The sequence below is a fragment of the Cavia porcellus genome, unplaced genomic scaffold, assembly GCF_034190915.1.
Source record: "Cavia porcellus strain 051 isolate PalLab524CR breed Dunkin Hartley unplaced genomic scaffold, mCavPor4.1 scaffold_1, whole genome shotgun sequence".
NCBI lineage: Eukaryota > Metazoa > Chordata > Mammalia > Rodentia > Caviidae > Cavia > Cavia porcellus.
The window spans coordinates 167,789,285-167,816,818 of record NW_026947484.1 but is presented as its reverse complement, the minus strand read 5'-3'; the positions used below and the strand labels follow the sequence as shown (position 1 = coordinate 167,816,818).

At 48.6% G+C, this 27,534-nt stretch overlaps 1 protein-coding gene across 8 annotated transcripts in view; it reads right to left on the bottom strand.

Annotated features, from left to right (window-relative positions):
- Positions 1-15,027: 15,027 nt before the first annotated feature.
- Cdk5rap2 (CDK5 regulatory subunit associated protein 2) overlaps positions 15,028-27,534 on the bottom strand; it is a 185,376-nt gene continuing 172,869 nt past the window's right edge. For 5 of the 8 annotated variants that reach the window (XM_063259938.1, XM_063259918.1, XM_063259928.1 and 2 more), the window contains 3 exons: positions 20,031-20,157; positions 15,789-15,835; positions 15,028-15,114 (listed from right to left, as the gene is read on the bottom strand). In XM_063259938.1, the coding sequence (XP_063116008.1) occupies positions 15,043-15,114; positions 15,789-15,835; positions 20,031-20,157 (246 nt within the window). In that variant the 3' untranslated portion in view covers positions 15,028-15,042. Of the gene's footprint in view, positions 15,120-15,788; positions 15,836-20,030; positions 20,158-27,534 lie in introns of all 8 variants that reach the window. The other 3 variants (XM_063259924.1, XM_063259952.1, XM_063259953.1) reach the window with 1 other exon arrangement.

Here is a 27,534-nt window from a genome sequence, read left to right as displayed (position 1 = left end):
CCCAGTCGCAGCACGGCATGTAGCACGTGTGGTCAGGAAGGCCTACGTCCTCCACCAGACTGGGAGTCCAGAGACCCAGCACTCTGCCTGGGCACCACACACTATGGGTGTCCATTATCCACCATCTCATGGCCAGGCCTCAGCACCAACAGGGTTTGGAGCCTGACAGCCCACCCTCTACAAAGACCACACATTCCAAAAGTGAGAGCAACACAGTGCAACCGGGAGGCAGTCTCAGGGTCACCAAACACCAGTCCCCAGAAGTAGCTTCGCCACCATGGTTCCTCAGACCCTGGCAATGCCTCACCAAGGCCCCCAAGGATTTGGGGGCCTGCAAAGGAGCAATTTGTACTTCAGGCTTGTTAATGAATCCCTGAATGGAGGAATTAATTACTGTCTGTTGAAATTAGACTTCTCCCTTCCTTCGAGATGTATCTTCTTTTTATTCTTAATTAATTTTTTAAATTACGACGTCAGTGTAAAATCTAATTTATTTTACTTTTAGAATCATTTCACTGATAAGCAATTTCATTTTATGCTGGGCGCCCACCTTGGCGTCAGTTTTTCACATCACTGTCTCTCCAAGGGCCTGCATCAGACCCGGCAGAGCCATCCCTGGGGAGCTCCAAGGCACTGCTCTGCATCCTGGGTCTCCGTTTCCTGCAGTGAAATGGAGCTGCACCATGGGCTACGGAAGGGGTGCTGTGCAGCGGCAGCCTTGAACCCACAGCCATCTGGGATTCACAACACACATCCACTTTTATCATCTCACCGACCCGAATGAGGATCTTTCCAAGCAACGCTTTGTGAGCCTATTTCACACAAGAGGAAACTGAGGCTGAGTGAGGAAATTGCTAGGACATTTTGGAAAAAGGGATGCAAGCTCTGACTCCAGACCTCACCACTCCTCCACTTCCCCTGGGCAATTAGATGGGCTTATTGAAAACTATGACTTGAAGGCTTTGAATTAGACCCAGGTGCCAATGGAGTAGGTTGACCTCAGTCTGATTCTACCTAATGCCCACCTCCCTTCTTCTGGTATCTCCCTTCCCCTGACCCCTTCCTCACACCTCACTCCAGGCAGGAGTCCAAATAAGAGGTGCTTGCTTACTCTGGGAGCCTGCTCTCAGAACTATGGTCTGCGCACAGGTGGCTCAAGACTCCATCCCAGGTGATTCACGTGTGCCCTGGGACTTTTCTCTCTGCAGCTGCAGGGCGAGTGCATGCTCCTCTCTGGTTATAAAGCTGAGAAGATGGGAATCTGGAAACTCCTACAGTCATGTGTTTCCACCCCAAGCCCACCTGGGAGAGAGGGGAGTTGGTCCACCAAGGAAGACACAGAAAGTGTCTGGTTCCAGATCCTCCCAGGGCTGTTCGTTTTTGCCCTCCCACGTGGCTATGCAAGATACCAAATCTCCATCATGGCCTAAGTTGTCTAGAATGGGTTTCTGTTGCTTGTTTTGCTGGAGTTCTGAGTGGTGCAGTTGGGCTTACAGAGCTATAAAGGAGAAGAACTCAGTCTGATGGGGCCTGGGGTGGCTTCTTATCATGTGGTTCTGAGATATAAGGGCAAAGGGCTCAATGTGGGTATTCTGAAACCCACAAGTGATGCACCTTTGCCTGCTCGGTACCTTCTCTTCTCCCAGGAAGAAGCAACAGAAGACAGGAGCTGATACCCTGGAGTGGGCTCAAGCCCTGCTGTCATTTTGGTCCCTCTCCCATCCCAGCAACCATCGTACATGGCCTCACCAGAACGAGATTTCCCCTTGGTTCCACACTTTTACACACTGGTTCCCTCACCAGGTCCTCCTACCACTCCCCACTCATTCATTTCGGTCCACACTCTCATTGGAAGTGGCCACCCCAGAACTCAGCCAGTCCCTTTCTGTGGTTTGGCCAATCTGTTGTTACACCTGAGCTGGACTTGTCAGTTCCTGTTGGTTCCTGTACAATGCTGTGAGCTCCTTAAAGACCATGCATCCATCTCTCCAGTGTCCAGCTCTGGGCCTAACACACAGGAAGCATCATTCATTCATTCATCAACAAATATTTACTGAATGCATGGTAGATGCCAGACACTATTCTAAATAAGCAAGGGAGACTAAGTTCCTCCTTCATGGAGCTTACAATCCACGAGATGATAAATGTTGAGTAGAACCCATACAAAAATGACAAAGCATGAAGCCAGCTCAATAAGAATCAGGCATACAGGAAAGTGGATGGGGAAGGGGCTAGTGAAGACCTAATGGAGGAATAAGTTGAGGAGTGAGGGAGGTGACAGCATGGATGGTGGAAGTGCCAGGCAGAGAGACCAGCAGAGCTCAGAAGCAGAGGATGTTCAGCATGTTCAGCACAGGAGAGAGAGAGAAGCAAGGAAATCAGTTTGGAGGGAGAGAAAATTCAGAGGTGGGCAATGAGAGGCTGGTGGTACAAGCACATTTGGTTAGAAAGCCTGAGGAGTATTTGTTGGACAAATTGAGTTGAAACTGGAGAAGATTCTTATAGTCTATGTAGCAAGAACTACATAAATAATTCAAATTGGCAAACACAAATGACATTTCATGGCTATCTGATGAGCAGAGAATCACTGACTAGGATAAGCTGAGGACATTCTCAGAAGCAGTATCTGAGGCTGGGACATGGGACTCCCGTCCACTTGAGGCTGCCAGAGCAGAAATATAGTGGCTGGTTCTGACTCCTAGGGTTTCTATAGCAAAGTGCCACCAGCTAGCTGGCTTAGGTCAACAGAAACCTAGGTGCTCATAGTTCTGGAAGCTAGAAGTCAGAAACCTAGGTGTCGTCAGGGCCATGTTCCATCTGGGATGCTAGTTAAAATCCTGTCCTGCCTCTTCCTAGCTGCTGGTAGAAGCTGACCTCCTTGGCATTCCTTGGCTTACAGTTGCCCTACTCTGGTCTCTGTCTCCACTGTCCCATGGCCATGTTTTCCCTATATACACATTTTTCCATGAGTTCATCTCTACTGTCTCTTCCTCCTCATCTTGTAAGGACACTGATTATGCTGGATTAGACACCACTCTATTCCAGGGGACTTTGTCTTAATTCCAACTGCGATGACCCTGCTTCCAAATAAGGTCACATGCTGAGGCTCTAGGCATTGAAATTTCTCTGTATCTTCTAGGGGGACAAGAATCAGCCCATATCAGAGGCTTAACCTCTCAGGGACCCAATCATGTCTCCATATGATCCAGTGTTCCTCTCTGGGCTAGGCTGTCCCTGTGTGTGGAGGCTGGCACAGCATCCCTCAGGTGCCACTTTACAGGTCCCTGGTCCCTTTGAAGAATCTGCTCCGCTCTTCTTGCTGCGCCATCTCTGATCTGTAACACAGTGACATGGGGACAAGAGCTCAGATGATGCCAAACTGTATCTCCTCACCATAAAACAAAGATTCTGAAAAGCCTTTTGATGTCACTTTAATGGAGCGCAGAAAACACTGCTCCACACCCCCTACATTTTAAATTTCATCCTTTTTACTATTATTTCTCCTACAAAGCTTGTGTCTGCTTTCATGTTACACGGTTATTTATTTAGTTGCTTGTCAATTAGTGTCTATTCTCCAAGCAACAAGCACATTAGCAGCTGCAGAGACTGGAATTAAAATTCGCAGCCCAGTTGGGGCTCCCGAAGCTGCACCTCCCCAACTGAGAAAACAGCACCTCTTTGTCGTTTCAAAAGATGACCTTCTTCCTGCCCCTTCCCATTCCTGGCTTCTGATTTAATTCCTACTGACTCCTCCACGGTCACCACGTGGACGTGATGGGCTTTGAGATGGCATTTTTCAAATGCACAAAGGAAGATGAGGCTCTCGTTCACAGCGAGCTTTGATGACGGTTAGTATAAAACAAGAGGCGGCTGCATCGGAGTAATACACTTTAAACTGCCATCCCGGGGCTCCAGCGCAGCCAGCCTAACTCTCCATGCAGTCATCTGCAGTTCAGCAAACCGCAAGCGAGGTAGCACCACGGTATTGTGGAAACTGTCGAACAGACCTGGCCCCGCTGCCACCAGAGGGTCTCCTCGATTTGCCAGGCACACGACTGAGAAAGGGCACTGATCTCACCAAGTTTTATTTGTTCTCCTGCAAGATGGGAGAAATAAACCCAACTTCACAGGGATGTGTTACACAGCTTTGCAAACTCAATCTTTCCAGTGATCCATTTATCTGCACTGGCGAAGAAGAGAGCAGAAAGAACTTCCAAAGTGGAGACAGGGTAGGTCTCAGAGCAGCCCAGACCTAGAGCTGACCATTGTGTACCTCGAGCTGCTAGAGGAAGGCAGGGGGACCATGAAACCCCAGCCCAAGCAGGGCAGCTTCACAGACCATTGACAGGAGGGCAGCATTTTCCCCTTCTCTGTTCCCAACATGCTACTTCATAGATTCTGGCAAAGGAAGTATTGGCATAACTTTCAATCCTTCATTGTGAGCTTTTTGAAAGCCACCATTATCATTTCCCCCTCAGCTAAGAGGAGGGGAGATTGCTTTGGCAACTCCAATGGGAAGAGACGAATGCTCTGAAGATGTCATAACTGACTTCGACTCTGTCTAGCTCACAATATAAAATAGCATCTGATGGGGACTTAGGTTTTCTTCCTGCTAGAATCAACAAGACTGAAGGTGACTGCCCCTTGTTTCATCAAGAAACAAGGACAAGTACTTGGCTTGAGTCCTGCTGTGTGACCTCTGAGCAGTACTTAAATGAATAAAATGAGAAAAATGTGGCTTAATACACCAGACTTTTGAAAGATTTAACAGTAAGAAACAAGGGTCTCAGGCAACTGTGATCTTTTGCACAATGATGATAACAATGACAATAGGACAGATTTTGTTACGATGCAGTGTGAGGAGATCACCAAGGGATTCCCTCTTCTCCACCCTTCTCCTGGCTGGCTGCACCTTGGCTATACATGGAAGCCAGAGAGTTAGTCTGGATACCAGGAGCCTGGAAGGCAGCCTTTCTTAGGTCGGTGTGCTACAGCCTTCTGTCAGGGACCAAGAGATGCATAAATCTGAGTCAGTAGAGCTCACACTCCTTTACTCCAGCCCCTCCAAGGCCAGCACATCCTACTCAGCCATGACCAAAGGCCTCGTAAGGGACCATCAGCTCGATGGTCACTGCTGAGCAGCTGTCCCTCTGCACAAGACACACTCAGTCCTTCCCCCACCCTAGGCTCTGCTCTCTGGTCCTTTTTGCTCTCTCAGGTCCCCCTGGAGCAGAGTGGACCCTTTTGGGTTTGCCGTCCTCTCTCAGCACTGAGCATGGTTTTTGTCTTCCCACTGATATGTCCCAAGGGCCCGGAGCACACCTGGCACCCAGCAGGATAGGAACACTGTCCTGACCAAGGGCAGGGCGGGGAGTTTCACAGCGGAACCACACCTGAAGTGTGAACAGAAAAAACAGGTTCTGAACCACAGGCTTCTCAAAGCCTCCTGTGGAAACATGCAGACTCCTGTGCTCACCACAGACCTGGCATGCCTCTGTCTCCAGGGTTCCCTCTGGTTCTGTGATTAATAGGTCTCTAGCAGCTTTCAAACTGACCACTAGGGAAACAGGCAGGCCCAGGGCATGTGAGTTCTGACCCCACCTCTGCCCAAAACACGGGATGGGATCTCAGCCAAGCAAGCCCTGGACCCCTGCAGAGACTCAGGGTCTCTTCCATCTGGCCAAAGAGGCTTTGGCCAACTGGTTTTCAAAGGGTCTCGCTTGCAGCTATAGTGCTCTGTGAAGAGACCTAAGAGTGAAAATAGAGGAGTAGCTGGCTCCAGAGTGGACAGCACCTGGATAGTCCAGCTTGGCTTCCCTTAGAGTTGATTCCTTTGTCTGCCTTGAGATTCCTTTTGAACCAAGGTTTCAAATACTCAAAGATGCTTGGGAACCTCTGGGCAGGATGCTAGCTGCATCCTGGGGGGTGGGGTATACCAACTCTGGGCCTCAGGCAGATGGCCTATCCCTCTCGGTTTAAGGGTGGCAGACAGGCTGGAATGACCAGCCCCAAAGTGCCTTGCTACCTGGGAAACTTGAGTGCTCCTGTTCCCCAGTGCCTGGAACATTACAGGGAATGTGGGAACCAACCGGGTGAGAACAGGGAGACAAGGTCTGTAGACAGACAATTATCATCACACAATATAACACTCTAATGACAGAATCTTTTATATTAGAATAGACATTATGGAGCACAGTTCCATCAAATGAATATAATAGACTTGTTTTATATTACAATGCACACTGTAATTACACATTTCAATAACTCCTTCAATGCATTACACAAAGCGTTATGAAGTAATGGAGTCCTGTAACCATATATAATATGTCGCCTAAAGCGAGGACACTGTGGGTGGTGACAGCAAGGACTCCCAGATGGCAGGGAAAACTCCATCCCGTTCAGCCCTGAGCGTGTAGCTTCTGCTTATAATCCTTGGAGGCTCTCAGGAGGGGTCACTAAGGCTGCTCATGCCAGCACCTGCCTATCTGGCCGGAGTCCCCTCTGCGGCTTCCACAACCTCAAGGAATGGGAAGCTCACTGCCCCCGAGGCAATCTATTCAATGGTCCCTGTCATCAAGAAATTACACTACTACAAGCATCTGACATGCAATCTTTACATTTATATGATTGTATTTATACTGACTAGGTAAGACAATATATTAGTTTTCTATTGCTGCCATAGCAAATTAGCACAAACTTGTTGACTAAGGACAACAGAAGATTATTTTCTTACAGTTTGACAGGCAGGAATGTGTTGTGGGTCTCCCTGGGCTAAAGTCAAAAAGCAGCAGAGCTGTGCTATTCTGAAGTCTCCACCAAGCATCTTTCTAGACCTCCAGCTTCTCAAGGTCACCTGAACTTCTTGACTTGTGGCCCCTCCTTCCCTCTTGAAAGCCAGCCATTCTCTGACCATTTGTGGTACTCACATCCCTCTTGATTCACAGCTGGGAAAAGGTTGTCCTCTTTTTAAAACTCTGTGATTAGAATGAACCCAACTGAATAATCCAGGGGAAAAAAATCCTCATCTCAATGTCTATAATTTTAATCATCTCTCTAAATTCCTTTTTTGCTAAAGGAGTTTACAGAAGTGATTAAACTTCCCAGGATCCAGGGATTAGAGTATCCTGGGACATCTTTGGGAGCAATTGTTCTGCCTGCCATGGGTAAGATTTTAATTCCAATAAATTGTGAGTCCTTCTTCATCTATTAAAAGGTCATAATAATACTTGAAGTCCTGCAGAACCCTATGCTTTCATAGTTGGAGCTTTTCAGAGGTGGCTGGATCTAGGGTGTATGATTCTAGGATTAAAGGTGTGTGATACTAGATTAGTCCACAAATTGGTTTATCACAGTTATGGGTTTGGATAATGGAAAGGTCCATCCTGGGTGCAGTTAGCACCACCCAGGCTAGTAACCTAGATAGGATAAAAGGGAAAGGGGGCTTCCTGCTTTCCAACTGCCTTCTGCCTGCCCTGCCATGGACTGTTTCTCCTCTGTGCTGCCCCTCTGCCATTCTACCTTGGAACCAGCTAACTGTGGACTGAAACCTCTATAAACTGTGAGCTGAAATAAACCTTTCCTCCTAAAAACTTTGAGCAGGCACTACATGTATATTGCTAATTTAGGTAGTTTGAATGAACCATGACAAATGTAAACAATTCACCTAAAGTAAATCATAGGAGATAACCACACTGCTCCCAGAGCAGTCTGGCAGGTCACGGACATAACGAGATGATCCACTTCTCTGATTTGGACTCTGTACTGATATTAATGCACCCAAGGTAACATCAACATTTTATATTCCTTCTTCTTTGGTCTCAGTTAACTTCCTGTTTGTAGACAATTAAAACCCTAAGTATGTCTTCTGGTACCATGGAAAAATAAGATCATGCCCACTTCAAATAGGGGTGATCTTAAGTTGAAGAGAGGCGAGAGGCAAGAGCTGGCGCCTGCATGGGTCTTGCAGGGTAGGTGAAAGTCAGGCATTTTAGACCAGGAGGCATGTGTGCAAAGCCCAAAACTGTAGGAGGAGGCGCCTTTGAGGAGCATTGCCTATGAGGTTTGTGGCAAGAGTGGCATCTCACAGCTGGGGGCTGGGGACACAATCAAAGCCCAGGTTGATAAGAGGTGAAGTCCCAGCCAGTCATCAGAGGGCCAAGATGCCAAAGAGGAAAGGTGGTGCAGTCATGGGAGGCTTCACAGGCAGGGAAGTGACAGAGCTGGGCTGTCCAGGTACAAATACATCTGGCCATGCACAGAGCTGCAGGGAGGGGAGGCAGGGAGGCCACAGGGGAGGCTGCTGCCCTCATTCAGGCCAGAGCAACAATGACTGTGAAGAGGGCCTGGGGACAAAGAGGACAGGAGAAAGAGTTTAAGAAAGGAAACAGAGCCCACAGGGCCAGTGAAAGGGAGGGAGAGGCCAGGAGGGCATCCATGGGGATGAGGGAGCTCCTGAGGGATGGGAGAATCAGGCAGAAGGGTAGCGTCACTACTCCCTCAGGAAAGTGTAGAAATGGAGGCTGGCAGCGTTCAGGTCTCTCCCAGAGGGCAGACAGCTGGGACCCTGTGGGGCAGAAACAGCCTGTCTGGCACCTGCTTGGACACCGTCCTGTCTCCAGAGCCTCTCAGTAGCCAGTCACCCGCCCACTCTGGGGTGGAGCCCAGAGACAGCACCCAAACAGGAGTCCCCTGGCAGCCACTCCAAGCTGTCCCCACTGGCTTGGGAAGAGGCTTGGCACTCTCTCGCTGTCACATTTTGGGGCCACAGTGAGCCACCAAAGTGGGCTTTGTAACCTTATTGTCCTGGTCTTGCCCACCTTGGAGACCTCGGAAACAATATAGCACTTCACCACACCCTGCAGGCTTCCCACCCAGCTCTTTCATCCTCATCTTACTGACCTGTCACCTGACTCCCCAGCAATCCTCCAAAAAGGGCACAAGGGCTGAGGTCTTTGTGTCTACCCTCACTATGGACATACTGGCCACACTTCCCTACCACCCACCCTTTGAATAGGAGACCCTCCCCAAGCTCCCTCTCTTGTCCCCATCTGACACATTTTGCTTGCCAGGATGGATGCAGTTGGCATTAAGCAGACCCTGCAATGCCCTCTCCCCATGAACAGAAAGTCTTCTCCTGCCCCTTGCCCTGTCCCAGGGCAAGGTCTGCACAGACACTCAGGCCCCGCCTCCTCGTAGGTGTCTCTGGCCCTGCCCAGGTAAAGACACATTGGTCCAAACCTCAGCAGCCTCTGGCGTACCTTGTCCAGACTCACACCCCTCTGGGCTCTTCCCTGCTGCTCCCCAACTGGACTCAAAGCTCCTCCAGGCTCACGCACACCTCTTTACCCATTTCCCCTGCCTTATGCCCCGTCTCACCAACCATCCCACCCCACAAATACCCTCACCTGAGTCACTGCAGGAAACCTTCCCTGTCCACCTCTAAGGCCACTTAGAGTCTCTTCTCTGGGCACCAAGCACATTCTGGGTCAGGCAGTTCAGGACAAAGGGAAGTGTTACAAAATGAATTTGAATTAAATAAAATCAATTGTCTCCAAATTCCTTATCCTCCCTCCAAACCTCAAATATCTATCCTCCCTCCCAAACCTCTTTCTCCCACATGCCTTCCACTGAGGCTCCAAGCTATCAACTGATATCCTGAAGGAATCTTACGGGCCCACCCATGTCTTTGGTCTCAAACCCACTGTCATTTCAGCTGAGGCCAGAATGAACCCATCTTCTCACGATCCTGTGTGCCACTCCACCAAAACCAAGCTGGGACTACACACTGTTCAACTTGGAAGGAGAAAGTGGCATTAATACAAACAGAGGCTCTTTTAAGCCTGCAAACATGTAATTAGGCTCTTGCATGAGTGCCCACTGATGGATGTGACAGCAACATTTGAGAGGGGAGTGACAAAGTGGTAGGGACCACGGTGGCCCACAGGAGGGGCTCCTGCACTTAGCACCACTCTGCATCAGGCCAAAGTTGGGGCCAATATGGACACTGCAGACAGGGACAGGGGGACGCTGTGAGGACCAAGAGTTACAAGTGACTCCAATTCCACCTCCTGTGAGGATGGAGCCTGAGGCCCAGAGAGTGGAGCCCAGGCATCCTTGGCCAACCACAGGCAGGGCTGGCTCAGGATCACTGGTGAGCACCTTCAGAGCCAGCAATAAGCTGGGGCAGACTCTGCCGGCCTGGCTGTACACTGCACACAGCCCAGCCCTAGCCCCAGCCCCAAGCATGTGTCCTGCTGAGGTGTGTGTGTGGGGAGGGGTTGTGTGCACATGTATGTACATGTGTGTGTGCAAGGGATGGGTGATGCCTGCTGTTTGAACTCAGCTCCCCAGTTACTATGTGACATGGAACAGGTCTCTCTGTGCTCCGGTCCTTCATCTTAAAAAAAGCAAGTAACTGTTGGGAGGAATCCACATGATGACATTTCCTAACTGCCCACTCAACAGACTCGCATTCCCCACTAGTGGGATTATTTGTCCATTCCACTCACCAGATTGAGCTCTTCCAGGAGCTGGAAGCAGCCTTGGGGATGCTGGGAAGTGAATACATCTGCTTGTCTTAGCCCAGGCACTGGGACTGAAGGGTGAACATATTTTACTGGGCCTATGTCCTCATGACCAATGGCAGGAAGAGGCACAAAACTTCATCCTCAAATGCACAGTCCAGCACCAGCAGTGACCAAATGGATGTACTGTTGGTATAACTTCTGACGGTTCCTCCTGATTAGTGATTGATGGCTGGGCTCTGGGACATGGGCAGGAGTCCACTAGCAAGAGAAGTCAGGGGCAGTATGTGCAAAGGCCCTGCAGCTGAAAAGGGAAGCCCTAGGAGGTTGCAACATGGGAACTGAGAACAACAGCTGGAAACAGAGAACATGTACCACACAACATATGATGGGAAGCATCTGTGTCTGTTAAAACTGCTATTTTGATTGCTTGGGAGCTACCCCAATTTAGGGTGAAAACTGGTGAAGCATATTTCTGGATGTGTTTGAGAGCGGTTGTGGAGATGTGACCTTTGGATCTATATTTGGTCCCTCATACCTTTCTCTCTGGCACAATTTCCATGATGTTTCCTGGCCACCATCAACTAAGCATCTTTGCTCTCCCACGTTTCTGCCTTGGAACCAGCTAACCAGCAACCAGAAAGCTAACACAGCATTGCACACTGTAAACTTCGAGACTAATACAATGGCCTTTACTTGCACGCTCACTCTTGCTGTGGCGTGGGGCAGGGGTGCCGTAGGCCATTGAGTGGTCCAGGTGCGAGAGCTGACGGTCACTTGGATGGAGCCATGACTCTGGGAGACCAAGGGCTTACAGTGGCCTGAGAGCCCACAGAATACAGGTGAGGGAGAAAGGGGGTGAGGTGCTCCCTGCGTATTTTGCTGGAGGCAGAACTGTCACCAGGAATGGACAAACCTGCAACACTGGTACAGTGTGCGCCTCTCGGTCATTTTATCTTTCCACATCTCATAATCTTGCAGATGAACAAACTGAGGCTTGGGTTTTTGGGGGCCCCCTGAGGCTTGCCCTGGGGCTCTGGATCTGCCCACAGCCTCCCACCTGGTACCCAACGCAAGACGCACACATCTGGCCCCTGAGGCAGAGCCGGGGCTTTCTCAGGAGACGGGATGAGTAATTTTGATAATTGAATTTTTGAGTTAGACTTAAAATACAGCCAAGATTGAAGAGGCAATTTGGCAGAGCTGGGCTCCCCCAGGCAGGTTTCTCTGCTTCCACGAAGCCGAGAACTTATTAACAAGATTACTCTTCCCCTTCCACGGGCCATTTACAGGCAAGCAGTTCTCAGGCTTCTATGTGTAGGAATTCAATTGCGGGTCTCCAGGCCCCTGCTCTGGTCACTCGGAAACCAGATATCAGAGAGGCAGGGTGAGGACTCAGGCCTGTCGTGCAGGAGAGAAAGGCTGCAGTCTTTTACACAGTGCTGGGGTGGAGTGGGTGACATGGGGTCAGCACAATCCAGCCAACAGGCTCTGACAGGCTCAGGTTCAAATCCTGCCTCTGCCACTTAATTTGCTCATTTATGAAAAGAGTAATGCGTTAAGATTCATGAAGTGATGCAAGATGCAGGCTGGGGTTACTGGGATCCAGGTGGGTGCCGCCAGAGCGTCACAGGTTTCATCTTCCACCTCACGGCAGCTGGTGGACTGAGGCCCCACTCCCCACGTGGGCGAGCAGAGGCCCGGTGCCCTCCCTTTCCCCTTACTCTCTCTCCACATCTAGGGCTGCTGCAGCTGCTTCTCTCAGGTGTAGCCAATCAGGCACACGTGGTGATTAATTTCACTGACGAGAAATTGACACATTTTCTGATTCAGAGCCTCCTGAATTCAGCCGCTGGTAAAATTAACTCACCAGGGACAATGGAGCTTTCCCCAAATTGTCCTTATTTGCAGTTTGTTCTTGGCTCTGATCCAGCTCAAACAAACCAGGCTGCTCCTCCACCTCCCAGAAGGAGGGCCTTCACATGACCAAGGTTGAGAATGTTGTAAAATGAAGGATAAAAATGTATTTGTTTTGGATTACTGTGTTCCAGGAAAGCTGTGGCCAACCTGAAATGAACTGCCAGCTGGGCTCCCCAACAAGCCTGGCTTTAGCAACCCAACTGCCCTGGGTATACCAGGGGCTCCTCCCTCACCACCCCCCAGCCCTTGGCATGTACAGCTCCAAGTGCTGCACCCTTATCACGTACAAAGCAGGCAGCACCGTTGCCCTGTAGGTACAGCTGAATCAGGTCTGACTTCAGCCTGAGCATTATTCATCATGTGAACGGCCCACACAGCACGCATGCCACACACACCATATGCAACACGTGTTTGTGTCCACCTGACATGGCGACTCCAAAAACATTACAAAAACATGCCCAGGGCCAGCCCCAAAGACAGTGAAGACGAGTCACAGATTTTCACAAAGTTTTCTAGTTCAGCTTCCTCCAGATGTTGAAGCTCACAGGATCAGGCAAAAGGGTGATTCCCATTTACCAGATGTAGAGAATGAGGACAGAAACAGGAGACCCAGGACTGGAATTTGGACTTCTCAGCAGACTCTGCTTCCTCTCAGGCGGTCCATGACATGACTTCCAGAAAGGGAATTCCACATGTGACATCATGCCTGAAGCTGAGTTTTGTGGGCAAGTACGAAAATGAGATGCAGCTGCTCAAGAAGAAAGCAGGTGACAGGAAGCCAAGCAGACAGCGACCTGATACCTGCCCAGCTCCTCACTGAATGGATGGAAGTGAGGGACAGGGTGCTTGGGATGCACCTGTCCTGACTCCCCAGCATTCTGCTCACTCTGTCTCCAGCTGAGCAGATGTCACTTCAGATTGTCACATCTGGCAGCTGCAGGCAGCAACTCTATGGTTTAGAAGGACAGAACGGATGGAGGCCCAGCTCCACCACTGAAACCTAAGGCCTTGGCCCTTCTATACAGACAGAGATCCTGCTGACCTCCACAACCCTCCTAGGGTTCTGGGGCTCCAGCGAGGTGATGACATGGATGCCCGTGAGTCACATGGACTGAAAAATGTGAAGGCAGTGCCTCCTGTGATCAAGTCTCCCCCAGAGCCCGGTCTTGTGTGCTCAGCTGGGTACTGAATGCCTGGGGTTGCACTCAGCGGAAACACAAGACACTTCCAAGAGTTTGGAGACGCACACACACAAGGAGTGGCAGGCACGGATGGCAGGGGCATGTGAGTCAGCATCCCAAGGGCAGGGGAGACTTCGGAAGAACCATTCCAAGACAGCTAGAAGAAGGAAGGGCAGGGGGAGTATTTCTAAGATGGCGCATCCTGCCAAGACTGGGAAGGATGGCAAGGCCCTGTCTGAGCTGGCGACAATTCAGTTTAGCTGAAGCCAGCTGGAGTGTGAGGACACAAGATGAGAAAGGAGCCAGAGGGACACACTGGGGGTCCTTGTAAACCCTGCCAGAGGCCACATGTGGGCTGGAGGGTCAAGGATAGCATCGCTGTGGGGAAATGGGCTGCCCCTGAGCAGGTGCAGGATTTTGCTCAGCAATTTGGCTGCTGCAGGGCTGGCGTGGGAGCTGAGCCCAGCCCAAAGACGAGAAAGGTGCTTAGGCCCCGGAGAAAGGGTAGGCGGCCAGAGATGAGACTCTCTGAGGAAGCAAAGGAGAGGCACTGAGGCAGCAAGCAGACTGGGAGGCTGCGCCACAGGCAGAGTATCAGCATGCAGAGGAAGGCGAATGGAGGGCTCATCCACACAGATGCACAGGTCCCCAGAATAATGAAAGGAACAGGGACAGAGAGGGAGACTGAGTCAGGATCTGTGAGTGCCTCAGCCAAGGCCCATCCACTGGCCGGCACCTGCTCTTGGAGATCTGGCAATGGGCTTGGGGCTGTGAGGCAGGAGAGCCAGGCCACATGATACAGCATGTCCAAGCGTGGCTGGGGAGCCCCAGGTTGCTGCTGCCTCTCAGGGGTGCTTCACGCCCAGGACCAGACTCGAGACCCATCTGTGAATAGGGCTGTGCCCTGCTTTGCTTGCTTCTCAGGGACATGGTGAAGCCTGGACCACAGAAGAAGGATAACCAGGCATGAAAGCCGATGATGGGGCTGCAGCAAGTACATCAGCAACAGTGCAGACAGCTGCGGGGACAGCTGTTATGACCACTGGACAGTGCAAAGGCTAAGACCTAGCCCCACCTACAACTGGGCACAGGCTCAGTGCCCAGGGCCAGGCTGCACGGAGCCCATCCAACTGCGGTGCTGGCCAAGAGCAAGGCAAACCCGGGGGAGCTTGCAAAGCTGCCAACCAGCACAGCCTCAGCCCCCTACTCCTGGCCCAGACCCAGCACGGCAACCCAGAGTGCAAGGGCTTCCTAATGGCTCGTTCCAGAGCTTCTGAACCCTGGGGACAACCCCACGGCCCTTGAGCTAACTCCAGAGGAAACACTGAGGGAAGGACAGATGTCTGGGGCTAAGTCCTTCGTCCACCGCCAGGAGCCGCAAGGGAAACAGACACAGCGTGATCTTGGAGCCATAAGCTTTATTGGCTGGCAGTTGTCCTCAGGAGCCTGGTCTGCTGGGACTGGAAGCCCCCAGGTGGACCCTCCCGGGCCTGAGCTAGGAAAAATGAGGGAAAGAAAGGAGAATTTTAGGTCAGTGGAGGCTTTCTGAAGTGAGATCCCTGACAGTTAAAGACAAGATGTTATTCTGAGAGTGTTTTCAAAGATACAGTCTCATCAGTAAATGTTTGCAAAACACAATGACAATGAGATCACAGAGTGCTTGTTCGCTGGGGGAAGACTTAACAAATGCCTACTATGTGCCAACCACTGTTTGCTGTGCTTCTCACTGGTAAACACAAATCTAAAAATCAGAACAGCCACTGTGACAGGCATGATAAAATGGGAGCAGGGGAAAGGCAAAGGAGGGAAAAGGAATAAAAAAGCGGAGGAGAATAGAAGAAAAAAGTGGAAATTAAAGCTCTGTAAATGGAGAGGGGAAGAAGGGTTGAAGGGAGGGGAGGGGAATGGAGAAAAAGAGTGCAGAGGTACTACGTACAGGGACAAACTCCCCGTGAGGGATGTGATCACTGTATGTATCAAGAGCGCCAAGAAAATTAATTTTAAAAAATGAAACTTTTCATCTTCTGCTGGGAGAAAAACACAGCTGTGTTTGAAGGACATGTCCACTGGTTCTGCCTTCAACTTCAATGCTTTCAAAGGAAGCCATTCTGGCCCTGGAACCCCCTACCCACCTGGAAGGGACAGAAACTCAAAGGGCCATTACCTCCAGGTTTCCTCGGGCCTTCCGCAGGACTTTGTGGGTGATGACCACTGTGGAGAAAGCACAAGGCGAACGATGAGGCACCGAGGTCAGGTGACAGCCAAGCACAGGGAGGAAGAGCCCCCAGCAGGAGGGTCAGTCGCATGGACAGCCCTGAACACAGGGCCAGACAGAAGCACTCAGGGCCCTGCCTGTGCCATCATGTGCCCCATGGCCAAGACTCTATCCAGAAGGGTGGACCACAAACACCTCAAATCCTCACTAAGACATAGCCTCTCAGGGACACGGAAGGCAGAGCAGGCTATGCTGCTTCATAGAGCAAAACACCAAGGCCCTGTATCTCCAGTGGCTGCCCAGAGACCCCAAACTCACCTCTGTGAGGCACAGACAGCAGACAGGCCTGCCCTGTCAGCACGCAGTAGCACTATGGGAGGCAAACACTTGTGTGGAGCCATGTTTGACCCAGAGGCTCTTAGAGCCAGCTCCTCCGGGCCTGGGGAAAGCAACCCTGGGCATTTCTGTCTCTTCTGCCTGCCTCAGTCCAGTGTGCTTCCCCAAGGCCAGGTGCACCCTGCAGGAACAGGAGTAGGCTGCTGGTGGCAGGGATGCTGCTGACTGACACCCAAGCTGGGAGCTGTGCAGGCTGCAGAACTCGGGGAGTGCAGTAGGAGCACCTGCCTCCCAGGGAGTCCTGAGGAAAGGCTGCTGCCTCCCTCAACCTCTTCTTGACTTAACACAAATACAGCAGCGGCAGGAAGGACACTGCTCAAGGGGATGGGGCTGACCTTGAACCTGTTCTGACAAGTGTGGCAATGGCAGGAACTCAGCTCACTTCCTGAGTAGGGGCCTTTGGTCAGAGGTGCGTGAGGAAGAGAACTCACCCCAACACACACAGCCCAGCTCTCCAGTATCATTCAGAACAGAGGCCCTGTGGTGGCCTTGAAAATAGACATTTTCTTTTTTTGCAAAAATTTCCACATGGAGGTAACAAAATGTATTTGCAATCTGTGACACCAGAGAAGAGGGACGGGCAGCTGGGCTTTGTTTTTAACTGAGCAAAAGGAACTTCAGAAGAGCCCTGTGTCTCTGGGTCTCCATTCTCACCTCGGGGTGCGGAGTGGAAGTTAGTGTGCTTATCCTGGATGTACAGTGTGCAAGTGGAGAAGGGTGGGCATGAAGCACAAACACTGTGCCTCAAACAACGGAAACATTGTGCAAGTGAGATTAAGTGCCAAAGTAAGGAGGTTAAAAATACTCCTGAAACAGTACCGAATGTACCCAGAGAATAAAATTTACTGTTAGAGCCAAGGGTCACCTGGCCCAGGTCCTGAAGTGGCCCTTACATCTCAACAGCACCGCTCATGTTCTAAAGCACAGAAGTCCCCACTGCGATGAGATAGAGGGACAGGACAGCAAAGAACACGTTCCAATCGAGAGTAGCCCTAGTGCAGAGAAGGCTCACACCCAGAGCTGCCCAACTCCATCCAAGGCTCCACCTTCCTTGGAAGAAGCCTGCAAGGAAGATGCCACCTGAGTCACCCACCTGGCCACAGGCCAATACCCCTGAAAGCCCCCACCCCATGGGACAGGTCACTGCTGTCACTTGGCGAACGAGGACCTGAGGTGCAGGAGTGAAGCCAGTGGATCCAGGTCCACCACCAGAGAGGGTGACACTGTTGCCCTTTCTTCCTGGCCCAGCATTTCTAGGGTCTTTCTCAGAGGCACAGGAAATCAATGATTGCAAAGCACGATTTCCTCCTTAGTGACCCCCTTTCCCTACTCTCTATAGACTCTGGAGAGAGGTAGATAGTCAGCCCAGTCCAAGCATCCCTGCCCTCACTCATCTCCATCACTGTGTGGGGAATGAGAAGGAGGAAACAGGAATGCCACCTTCACTCAGTCATGTGAGGGTCAGAGCCGCCCTGGGAGGCTGAGAGGGGCTGGAGAGCCCACGCAGGAGGAGGACAGGCCTGGGAGAGCCTCTCACGTCTCCCTCAGTCAAGCCAGCTGCAGGTCAGGCCCTGGAGACAGAGATGGGAAATTCTACCAGATGCTTGGGGGTTCTTACTTTGAATCATTTACCATCTCTGTATGCAGTTTTCTGTCCAGACGGAAAGAAAGCAGAGAGATCTAGCATCTATCTTCCAAAATTCTGCTATGCTCTTGACCTGTGCTAAAAAATGAGGTGCTTTCTACACAGCTGGAGTAGACCCCAGGCTGTGTGGCAGGCCTCTGTCCTTCAGAAGTACTGTCTCTGGTTAGAGATGAAGAACTTGAAGCCCAAAGTCAAAGCCACCTGATCCAGGTCACACAGGAGAACAGAGCTCTGAACTGCGTTCATTCCTGACTCCTCGTTACCCAAGGATGCAGGACACCGCAAGGGCCCATCCTCTGTTCTGCTACAGTAATGACCTGCACGAACTAAATTGTGCCTGCTTCCACAACATCCTTTTCCAAAGACAAGGCTCTTGGTAGCTTTACACCCTGAGGCTGCTTGGGCTGGGCTGCTGAGCAGAAGCAAGGTCTGCTTTCCAGGACCAGGAGCTCTATAAAGCATCACTTCCCTCCTGTTGCCCTGTCTCACCCAAGTGCCCCAAGGCTACCTCAGCCAACCACAGTGGGCACTGGCCCCATCCCCCATCTTCCTCTTCTCTCAAGTGACATGAACTCCTCGTCAGAAGACCATGACATCTACCCCTCCATACTGAGAGGACCTCCTCGCCATCCTTTGAAATCGTCCTCTCCCCCTCTGCCTGCCTGGCCCTTCTGGCTGCCTGCCTGCAGGACTGTCCCAGTCCCAGGCCACAGGTCTCTTGTTGGCCTTCATGCTCAGTCACGGACCCCTAACACACAGATGAGCCACACATGTCCTTGCTGCTGCTCAAGTCCAGCCCACAGGCTCCAGGTAACCTGGTCCCTGGCATGGCCTAAGCATGCCGAGAATACTCACCACTCTGGTGCTTCCAAAGTGGGAAGCCACAAGGTTTTCCTCTGCAGGATCGCTTCCTGCCCCTCTGCTATCTGAATGACTCCTACCTAGCCTTCAAGACCCAATCAGTCTTGAGCCAGAGCCTTAAGCAGAACCTGGAATCCCTCTTAGGCTTCCCAGGATGTACTTAACCCTATAGCAAATCTTTGTGCCTTGATAATCCTCAGTAAAGCCCAGGCTCCTCACTCATCTCTGTCCTCAGGCCTGGCATGGGGTGCAGGACAGGTGTCCAGGCCTGTTCATGACTCAGTTTCTCTCGCTAACAGTTCAAACTCAGCCAGTCTCAGAGGTCTGTTTTCAGAAGATTCCTGGGGAGGGGTTCACTAAGGAGAAGACCTTACTTTGCAGTGAGTGATTTCCTGCATCTCTAAGAAATACTCCAGACTTCTGAAGTTGGAAAAAAAGAGCAGCACAAGGCTGCTGGCACCTCAGAGAAGCAGTGCCCCAGTCAGTGGGTCTCCCAGGACAGACTGCAACGCAGATGGGGCAGGAAGGGCGATGAGCCTAGCGGCACTGAACACAGAGGCTGGGGGCGCTGAGGGCCTGCTCCCACACACACACTCTGAAGCAGCAGACCAGAGCTAGGCCTGACCTCACAGAGGGCTTAGCTTCTCCAACTGTGAGCTTCTGCATCTGCCTTCTGGATTCCCGGAAGCCACATCGATTTGGATGCCATGGCCTCTGCCTGTGCTTCCTACTCAATGGTGGAACAGCCATGGTGAGCCTTTATCACACACAGATGTGACAGGTGGATCCCCGAGTCTAGTTAAGAGCCACCTGAGCCAGCCACAGGAGGCCTTTTGTAACACAGTCCCCAGTCCCTGGCCCCTGCCCCACCCTCTCAGCTGCCCACAGGCAACTTCCACTTTACTACAGTCCCAGGGACAAAACTCAATTTCCTGTCTCTAACCCTGCCTTTCCCGGCCTGACAACACCTACTCCTCCTTTCAGACTCACCCAGGACGCTCACCTCCCAGACCAGAGTGACAACCACGCCACTCCCACTTTGTGCTCCTGTGAAGCACACACCTCTCCCCCAGCAAGAGGACGGTCTGTGGCAATGAGCTGTTCCTCTGGGTATAGTCAGAGAAGACAGGCCTGTGCCGTGCAGAAAGGATGAGATACGAAAAGAAACCCACAAACAGGATGCGTGATCACCAAGGCTCTGAACCCAGAGGGTAAGTAAGGGCCGGCCCTTCAGCCCCCAGAGGCGAGAAGCAGCAGACGCAGCAGACACCTCCCAGGCACCTACTTACACTGGTCAAAGATGACTTTTTCCTGGTGCTTGCTCTGCTGCAAAAGCTTCACAGTGTTTTCCAACTTCTTCTCTTGTTCAAACAGTTTTTTATGTAGTTTAGTGATCTCTGCTTTCATTTCTCCTATCTAAAAAAAAAGGGGAGGGGGATTAAAAAGTGAACTAAGAACATAAAACATGAGGTAGAACACAGCAAATTTGAACCCTGTCCGGGCAACTTAGTGACTTAGGAAACCCTGTCACAAAATAAGTAATGAAGGGCAGAGGGTGCTGCTCAGTGCAAAAGCCCTTGGTTCAATCTCCAGTACCACAATCAGTCAATCGATCACAAATCACACAGGAAGAACCACAAAGTCATGTCAAAAGACATCCAATCTCACTAGCAAAGATATTTGGGGGAGCTACCAGAAATCAAACCCAGGACCTTGTGCTGCCAGCCCAAGCAGAGATATTTTAATAAAAACTGGAAGCCTTTTTCTGCCCTTCAGATTGACCAAACTGGATAAAATCCAGTGGGGTGAGGAGAAAGCAGTTTGTTAAGCACTGGTGGGACTAAACTAGCATGGCCTAGCCAACATGCCTGGCAGCTCCACCAAAATGTAAAAGCACCTGGGCCCGTGACTCAGTGATCCTACACCTTGGTACCTGGTAACAACAAGAGCACAGGAAAATGCCTGTGTCCACGATGTTAACCTTGGCATTGTCAGTGGTAGGAAAAAATATGCAACCTGATTTGTTTAATACAAATCTCAATAAGTAATGGTACCTAAAAAGAAAGGAATAATTTTGCCACTATTAAAAATGATGTTTGGAGCTTTACTTATTATTATCAAAAGATGATTATAATGACAAAAAGATCCCAGAACACAGACTGCATACTATATCTATGGCATTCCTGATTCCTATATATAAACATATCTATATCCATTGTGTTTACTGAGATGGCAAACATGTATAGCACTATCTCCAAAAGATCTGATTTCAAATTGCTTGAGGTTGTGACTATTAATCCTGATATGTCATCACTGGACAATGTCTAGCAGAATGGTAAAGCATGGTCCTGGATGTATGGGTGGATCATGGAGGTGTGGCCTTGGATATTATATATGGTCCCTCTTATCTGTCAACTCACATTCTAAGGAGCCTTGGCCTTGAGTATCTGATCCCCTGCTGGGGTACAGAATGAAGAGCCCTTTGTCCTGGGAAATGAGATGCAGCCATGGCCCAAAAGAAACTGGTTACTGCTTCTACCGCAGCAGACCTTGGTGTCATCTTCATGATGCTAGTTTTACCAGCACCCAGAATGTAACAGTGGGGAGTTGGGGAACTTCCCCTCAGATTTCAAAGGAAGGCATAGGGGACCAGGCAAAGAACCCCAAAGAGGAAGCTGTGAGAGTGAAGCCAAGGATGAAGCGGGGACCCTAGAAAATTGGAGATGTCAGGAGTATAGTAAGTCTGCTGAGGAAAACTGCAAGCAGTGTGTGCAGCCAGCCCGGGGGAGGACACGCGGGCTGCAAACAGCAGGGCACAGGGTGGGGCTGCCAGCTCTCAGAAGCCAGGCATGAAGCCACAGGGCTTAACGCTTGCCCTGCTAGGTTCCAGGCTTGCTTTGATCTGATTCTTTTCTATCCTCTATTCTCCCACTTAGAATGGGAATATTTACTTTGGATGTTGGGATTATGTAACTTTTTTAAAAATATAGGTTCAGAGCTAAGAATTTTCCTTGAGACTCAAAAAAGGCTTATGTTTGGACTTCTGGAAAATGCTGGAACTGTTGAGAATTTGGAGAAGAGATTATCCCATTTCTGGATATACTCAGGAAAGCTGTATTACATTAGTGGCATTATGAATTTATTATTATTTTTATTTGGAGATTAATTATGGTTTAAACAGATGTGTTTGGGTGTGAAATGTACAAGAGGTGGATTGTGACAGTTAACCCTGAAGTACCCACTTCACAGAGTTAAGAAATGCCTAAAGGATTACTAAAGCACGCTCCTGGGTGTGTGGGGCTGAGTCATGGAGGTGTGGCATTATCACTACATAGGGGTCTTCACCCTTTACTCTTGGCGCTGTTCCCCTGTTCTGCTTCCCGAGTGTAAGGAACTGAGCAGCTTTGCTCCACCCTACTGTTCGGCTGCGATGTCTCTGCCTTGGAGTCTGCAAGCCACGTAACAAATCTCCTGAAAATGTGAGCTAAATGAAACCTGTTCTTCTTCAGGCTGTGCATCTATAGTAATGCTTTAATTTTGTTTGCTAGATTCTACATGCAAGAAAACATGAGATTTTCTTTCTGAGTCTAGCTTATTTTGCTTAACAAAATAATCTCAAGTTCTATCCATTTTCCTACAAATGACATAATTTTGTTCTTTACCGATAATATTCAATTTGTATTATACTATCATCATTTTTGATAGCAATAAATAAAGCTCTACTACATTTTCTTATCCATTCATTGACAGGCACTTGGGTTGATTCCATAGATCAGATATTGATGAACTATGCCACAATAAACATAGGTATGAAGCGATCTCAATAGCAGGTGTCCCCAGGATCTGGGCCATGGGTCAGTTCACAGCCTATTAGGAACCAGACTACACAAAAAGAGATAAATGTGGACAAGTGAGCAAAGTTTGATCTGTATTAACAGCCACTCTCCATCCTTGCATTACTGCCTGAGCTCTGCCTCCCATCACATCAGCAGCACCATTAAATTCTCAGAGGAGCAGGAGCCCTACAGTCAATTGCACACTCAAGGGATCTAGGTTGCATGCTCCTTAGGAGAATCTAGTACCTGCTGATGTGAAGCAGAGTTGAGGCAGTAGTGCTAGCACAAAAAAATGTAATCACTATGTATCACAAACATATACTAATTTTAAAAAGAAATCTAACCCCTACCACAGAAATGGTCCCTGGTGCCAAGCAGGCTGGGGACTACTGTTCTATAGTATGCTGGGTTTAACTCTTTGGGGGTATATAGCAAGGAGCAAAGTTTAAGTCTTACAAAGAAAACATTAAAGTATTTTTTTAGAAAAAAAGAGTATGATCCATGAGATGGATCTATTTTAATATTTCAGAATGAAGTGGGGATGGGAAGCATTTCACCCCTCCAGTTCTCTGAAATGAAATGCACACACAGCAGAGACTCCCTTATCCAGCCCCAAGGCAGAGGATACCCTCTTTCTCTCAGCAAAACACCCTGTCACCAGCTACTCTAGTGAAATACCTCTGCTCCAAGAGACGTCATGTTGTAACTTTATGGAGAGTCCCTTTAGTTTGTTCCCAAACTTGTTCATGGCCATTGTACTTACAATCAAATTAAAGAATTTAATTGAATACTAAGTAAAACTATGAACTACATATATGGGCAGAGAACTAGCTGGATGAAAAGTAATATATACTTTAGGGAAGACTGGATAAAAATCAGTCACTGAAAAACATTTCTGGCAAATTAGGTGTGGGTGAGACAACTATAAAAGATGTGGGAGGAACACAGATTACAGGAATTCTATATTCAGATTGCTTTGTGAGTGTCTAAGATGTTTCTTCATCTTAAAGAAACAGAAATTAGAAGTGACAGACATACATTATGAATGTGGCTTATAAAAGAAAGCAGATGTGGAACTCCAATTGCAGACCCATATTCAAAGAAAAGGCCTGGCCCCACATCAAAAGAATGGCAAATGAATGTACATTTATCAGTTTTAATTTAAACTGAAGTGTTTAAGGTATGTATCATTTTTCGATTCCCTGCCTTAATCTACTTTTAAGATTAACCAATCATGCCAGGTACAAGGAGTTCTAATGGTTCTTCCAAAAAAGATCCTAATTTAAACATTAGATTTGCTTTGATTTTTCTTCTGCAAGCTATGAGTCTACAAAGACTTGGGTTCTGGTCATGGCTCCACTGGCTAACACTCCAGGACAAAGTCACTCCACATTCAGCCTTAATTACAAAATCTGTGACACTGGAACGGCAGTCTCTGACCCATCTATCACACTGCAGTAATGTGAGGCTTTCGTGCAGGAGATGGAGCTGGGGTGGGGGAATGATCACTGTACACCTGCCTCGCCAACTCCCATCCACTTTTCTACAGTCAGCTCAGCTCTGACCCACTCCAGGACTTACCTGCCTTCCCTTCTCCCCATCACTGTACTGTCACAGTGGCTGCAATAACTGGTCAAGTACTTGCCTGCATCAGTAAGTACCCTCTGATCACCCAGGCCTGGCTCAGGGCAGGTGCCATGACATCATTTGCCACTTGCAGGCTCATTTTCATTGCCATTTTCCTAACACCCTGGATATGTCCTGTCTAGCACTTGAAACAAGAAATTCTAACTACTGTATGTCTGCTGTTCCACTGGGTTCCAGTCTTCACTTATGCAGAAAGATACTGCAGAAAAATCAGTGAGGGCTCCAGGGCACAGCTCCAGCACATGCTCGCTGGGCCTTTTAACTCCCTAGAGTTTTAGCTCCACATTTGTAATAAAAAGAACACTGTATTATAAAAAAATTAAAAATACCACAAAAGGCATAAGGATAGTTCAAATGTCATTCCCATTTGTTAATTAAAAAGAAAAACACCTAACTTCCTGAGCTGCAACACGGGCAAATGAGACGCTGAGTGAAGCAGGGTCCCAGGCAGCCGACCAGCACTCACCCGAACCACCCTTACCAAGGACTTGGCACTGAGCTCAGAGCCTCCAGCCTCGCCCCCCGCCACCAGAGTTCAGCCTGACTTTTGGGTAGGTCTTTCTGCCTGTTTAAGACAAACATTTCAAACATTTATAACAATAGAAGTAAACAGATAATGACCCCTTGGCACCCATCCAGCCTTAGCAACGGTCACTTCAAACTATTTTGATCCACACCACTGCTCAGCCTCTGAGATAATTTTGAAACCAATTTAGAAGTTAATCCTGTTTTTTTTTAATCCATAAAATACTTTAGCATGTATCTCCAGAGAAACAAAAAGAGTGTTTTTTAAAAGCCCCAAAACATCATTAGCATATCTTTAAAAATGAAAGAATTCCTCAATTCCGGTAGAGCATCCCTAAACTGAAAGTCTAAAATTCAAATGCTCTAAAATCCTAAACTTTTTGAGCCAATGAATTTTTGATTCTGGACTTGTAGGTTAGAGATGCTCAACCTATGCTTAAACTCTGAAAAAAAAAAAAAACAACAACATAAAACCGTTTGCTTGGTGCAAGCATTTCAAATAGTGAATACACAATCTATATCACCAAATATGGAGTCAGTGGACATATTCCTCTGATTTTTTCATAATATTAATGTTTTAAAACAATTGGTTTGAGTCACAGGATCCAAATAAGCTTCACATTTTACATTTATTATCTCTTAAATTTCTTCTGGTCCAGTGGGTCTCGATGCCCCAGAGAAGGACTGTAAATATAAGCTGCAAGGGCCACTCCTAGAAGGGCTGATTCAGTTGGTCTGGGGCGAGTTCTAGCATTGCGACAAGTTCTAGGTGGCAATTTTCAGAGCTCATACTTTGAGAACCACTGTAAATCTTACAGGCTCCATCTCCACCTTGCCTTTTTCCATTCTTACCAAGAGAAAATAGGTTCTGAACTCAAAATTACACATTTCCTGTCCAGATCTAGCGTCAAGCCATTTCTCCAGCCATGTCTAGCCCCTTTTAGAGGGAGGAGGCACTTGAAAAGCACAACTTGGTCATTAGTGGTCCTCACTGATACTGGGTCAAAATTTATTTCTTCAGCCTTTTACATGGAATGAATCAGTAAATTTTTTAAAATCAAAAATACATCACAAATTCCATAGTGATGTTTACAATTCAAGTTTAAGATTACATGGCTTTCATTTCTTTGATTTTATATTAATATCTCTAGTCTCTAACAGTAAAGATCTTGGTCCCTAATAAAGTTATTAATCTTATAATAGAAATATAATAGTTTCAGAATATCAATACCAATATTATCACTGGAAAACATAACCACTGAAAGCAGTTCAAAACACTTTTTGGTGATTCCTTTTACTTTGGAGAGTTTCTACCAGGGATGTACAGTCCACTCATCTCTCTGTGGCCACCTTATGTGGCTGTTCCTGCAAGGTCACATACAGTAAGGCTATGGCCCTTCAGATTCTGTTACTCTTATTATAAATATTTGGAAATGGCTTTTCATTCTATTTTGATGTGTTTTGTAAAACATGCGTTATGTAAAACATTTATACAGTTTCAAAATAAACCCACAAAATGAAGTCTATTTGGAGAAATTTAGCTTTTATTCCTTCCCCTCCAATCTTTTCTTTCACATCCAGGTACACAGCCTGTATTTTTATTACCCTCTATTTAAAAGTATGCATGTATTCTATGCAAGTATGTATCTACATTTGTACCAATCTACACCACTTTCTTAGATAAACATGCACATGATGGATACTTTCTAAGCAGTCCTCTGGACTGCATGGTATGAGACATTAAAAGGAAATTTAGTAATACTGGTAATAAATGGCAACTAATTAAAAGCCAATGGGGGTTGCTGCTGAAAACTTGGACATTTGCTTTCCACAAACTTCACACCAGGCCACAAAGTCTGGTTTACATGTACTTTACAACAGGCCAAAGGTTCCAGGCATACTGTGGGATAAAGACAGAAACACTGCAGCGAGGACTGAACACTGAATATAAACATGTTAACTGAAACATCACATGAGGCAGGTACTAGAGTATGGGAGAATGAAAAGAAATTATTCACTCATCTGTTTACACAGAATTCCACTCAATGCCTCCATCAGCTAAAAATGATTTTCCTGCACAAAGAAGTCAGGAACTAAGCTTGGTGTACCCAAACTGCTCCCCAAGATCCCACGAAGGAAGCTCAAGATAGGCTCCTCACGAGAACATGCAGAGCACAGGGGGCTGCCTCTCGGAGAGATGTCAGAAGGGGTGCAACTAAATGGAGTAATGACTCAGAACTCACACTTCCCTTCTGCCATCCCATTGGGTTTTGGTCAGCATTTATATGAGAGATGAATAAAGGAGGACATCAGGCTACCAAGCCGAGAATTCTAATTTCCTACACCTGCACACTGCTCTAGCAGGGAGCTCCGTGATTAGCCAGCCTGGTTGTGCATCTTGTCACAACACACATGGGGATCCCACAGATGGGAAGCTGAGGCAGGACTCTGCCTGCCTGGCTCTTACACTGAACCCATCACTCCTAAGTAGTTTAAATAGACAGGAACATGGCTCCCTAAAACCCAATGAAAGCTATCGACAGGGGTCAGAGGGTCCAGGCAAAGACATCTGAAGTGCCAGAGACTGTGAGTAGACAGCAGGAGCTGGCCCATGAGGGCAAGCAGACCTTAAAGCTTGTAAAGTGAAAGCACACACTCCGAGTTCACAAGCTTATGCTTTCCAGGCAGCTCACAACCCTGACCAGGTACCTCAATTCAAGCCTCAGGGTCCCTGGGTGTGCAGACAGAACCCGACTCACTCAAGTGCACCAGGAGTGGGGCATGC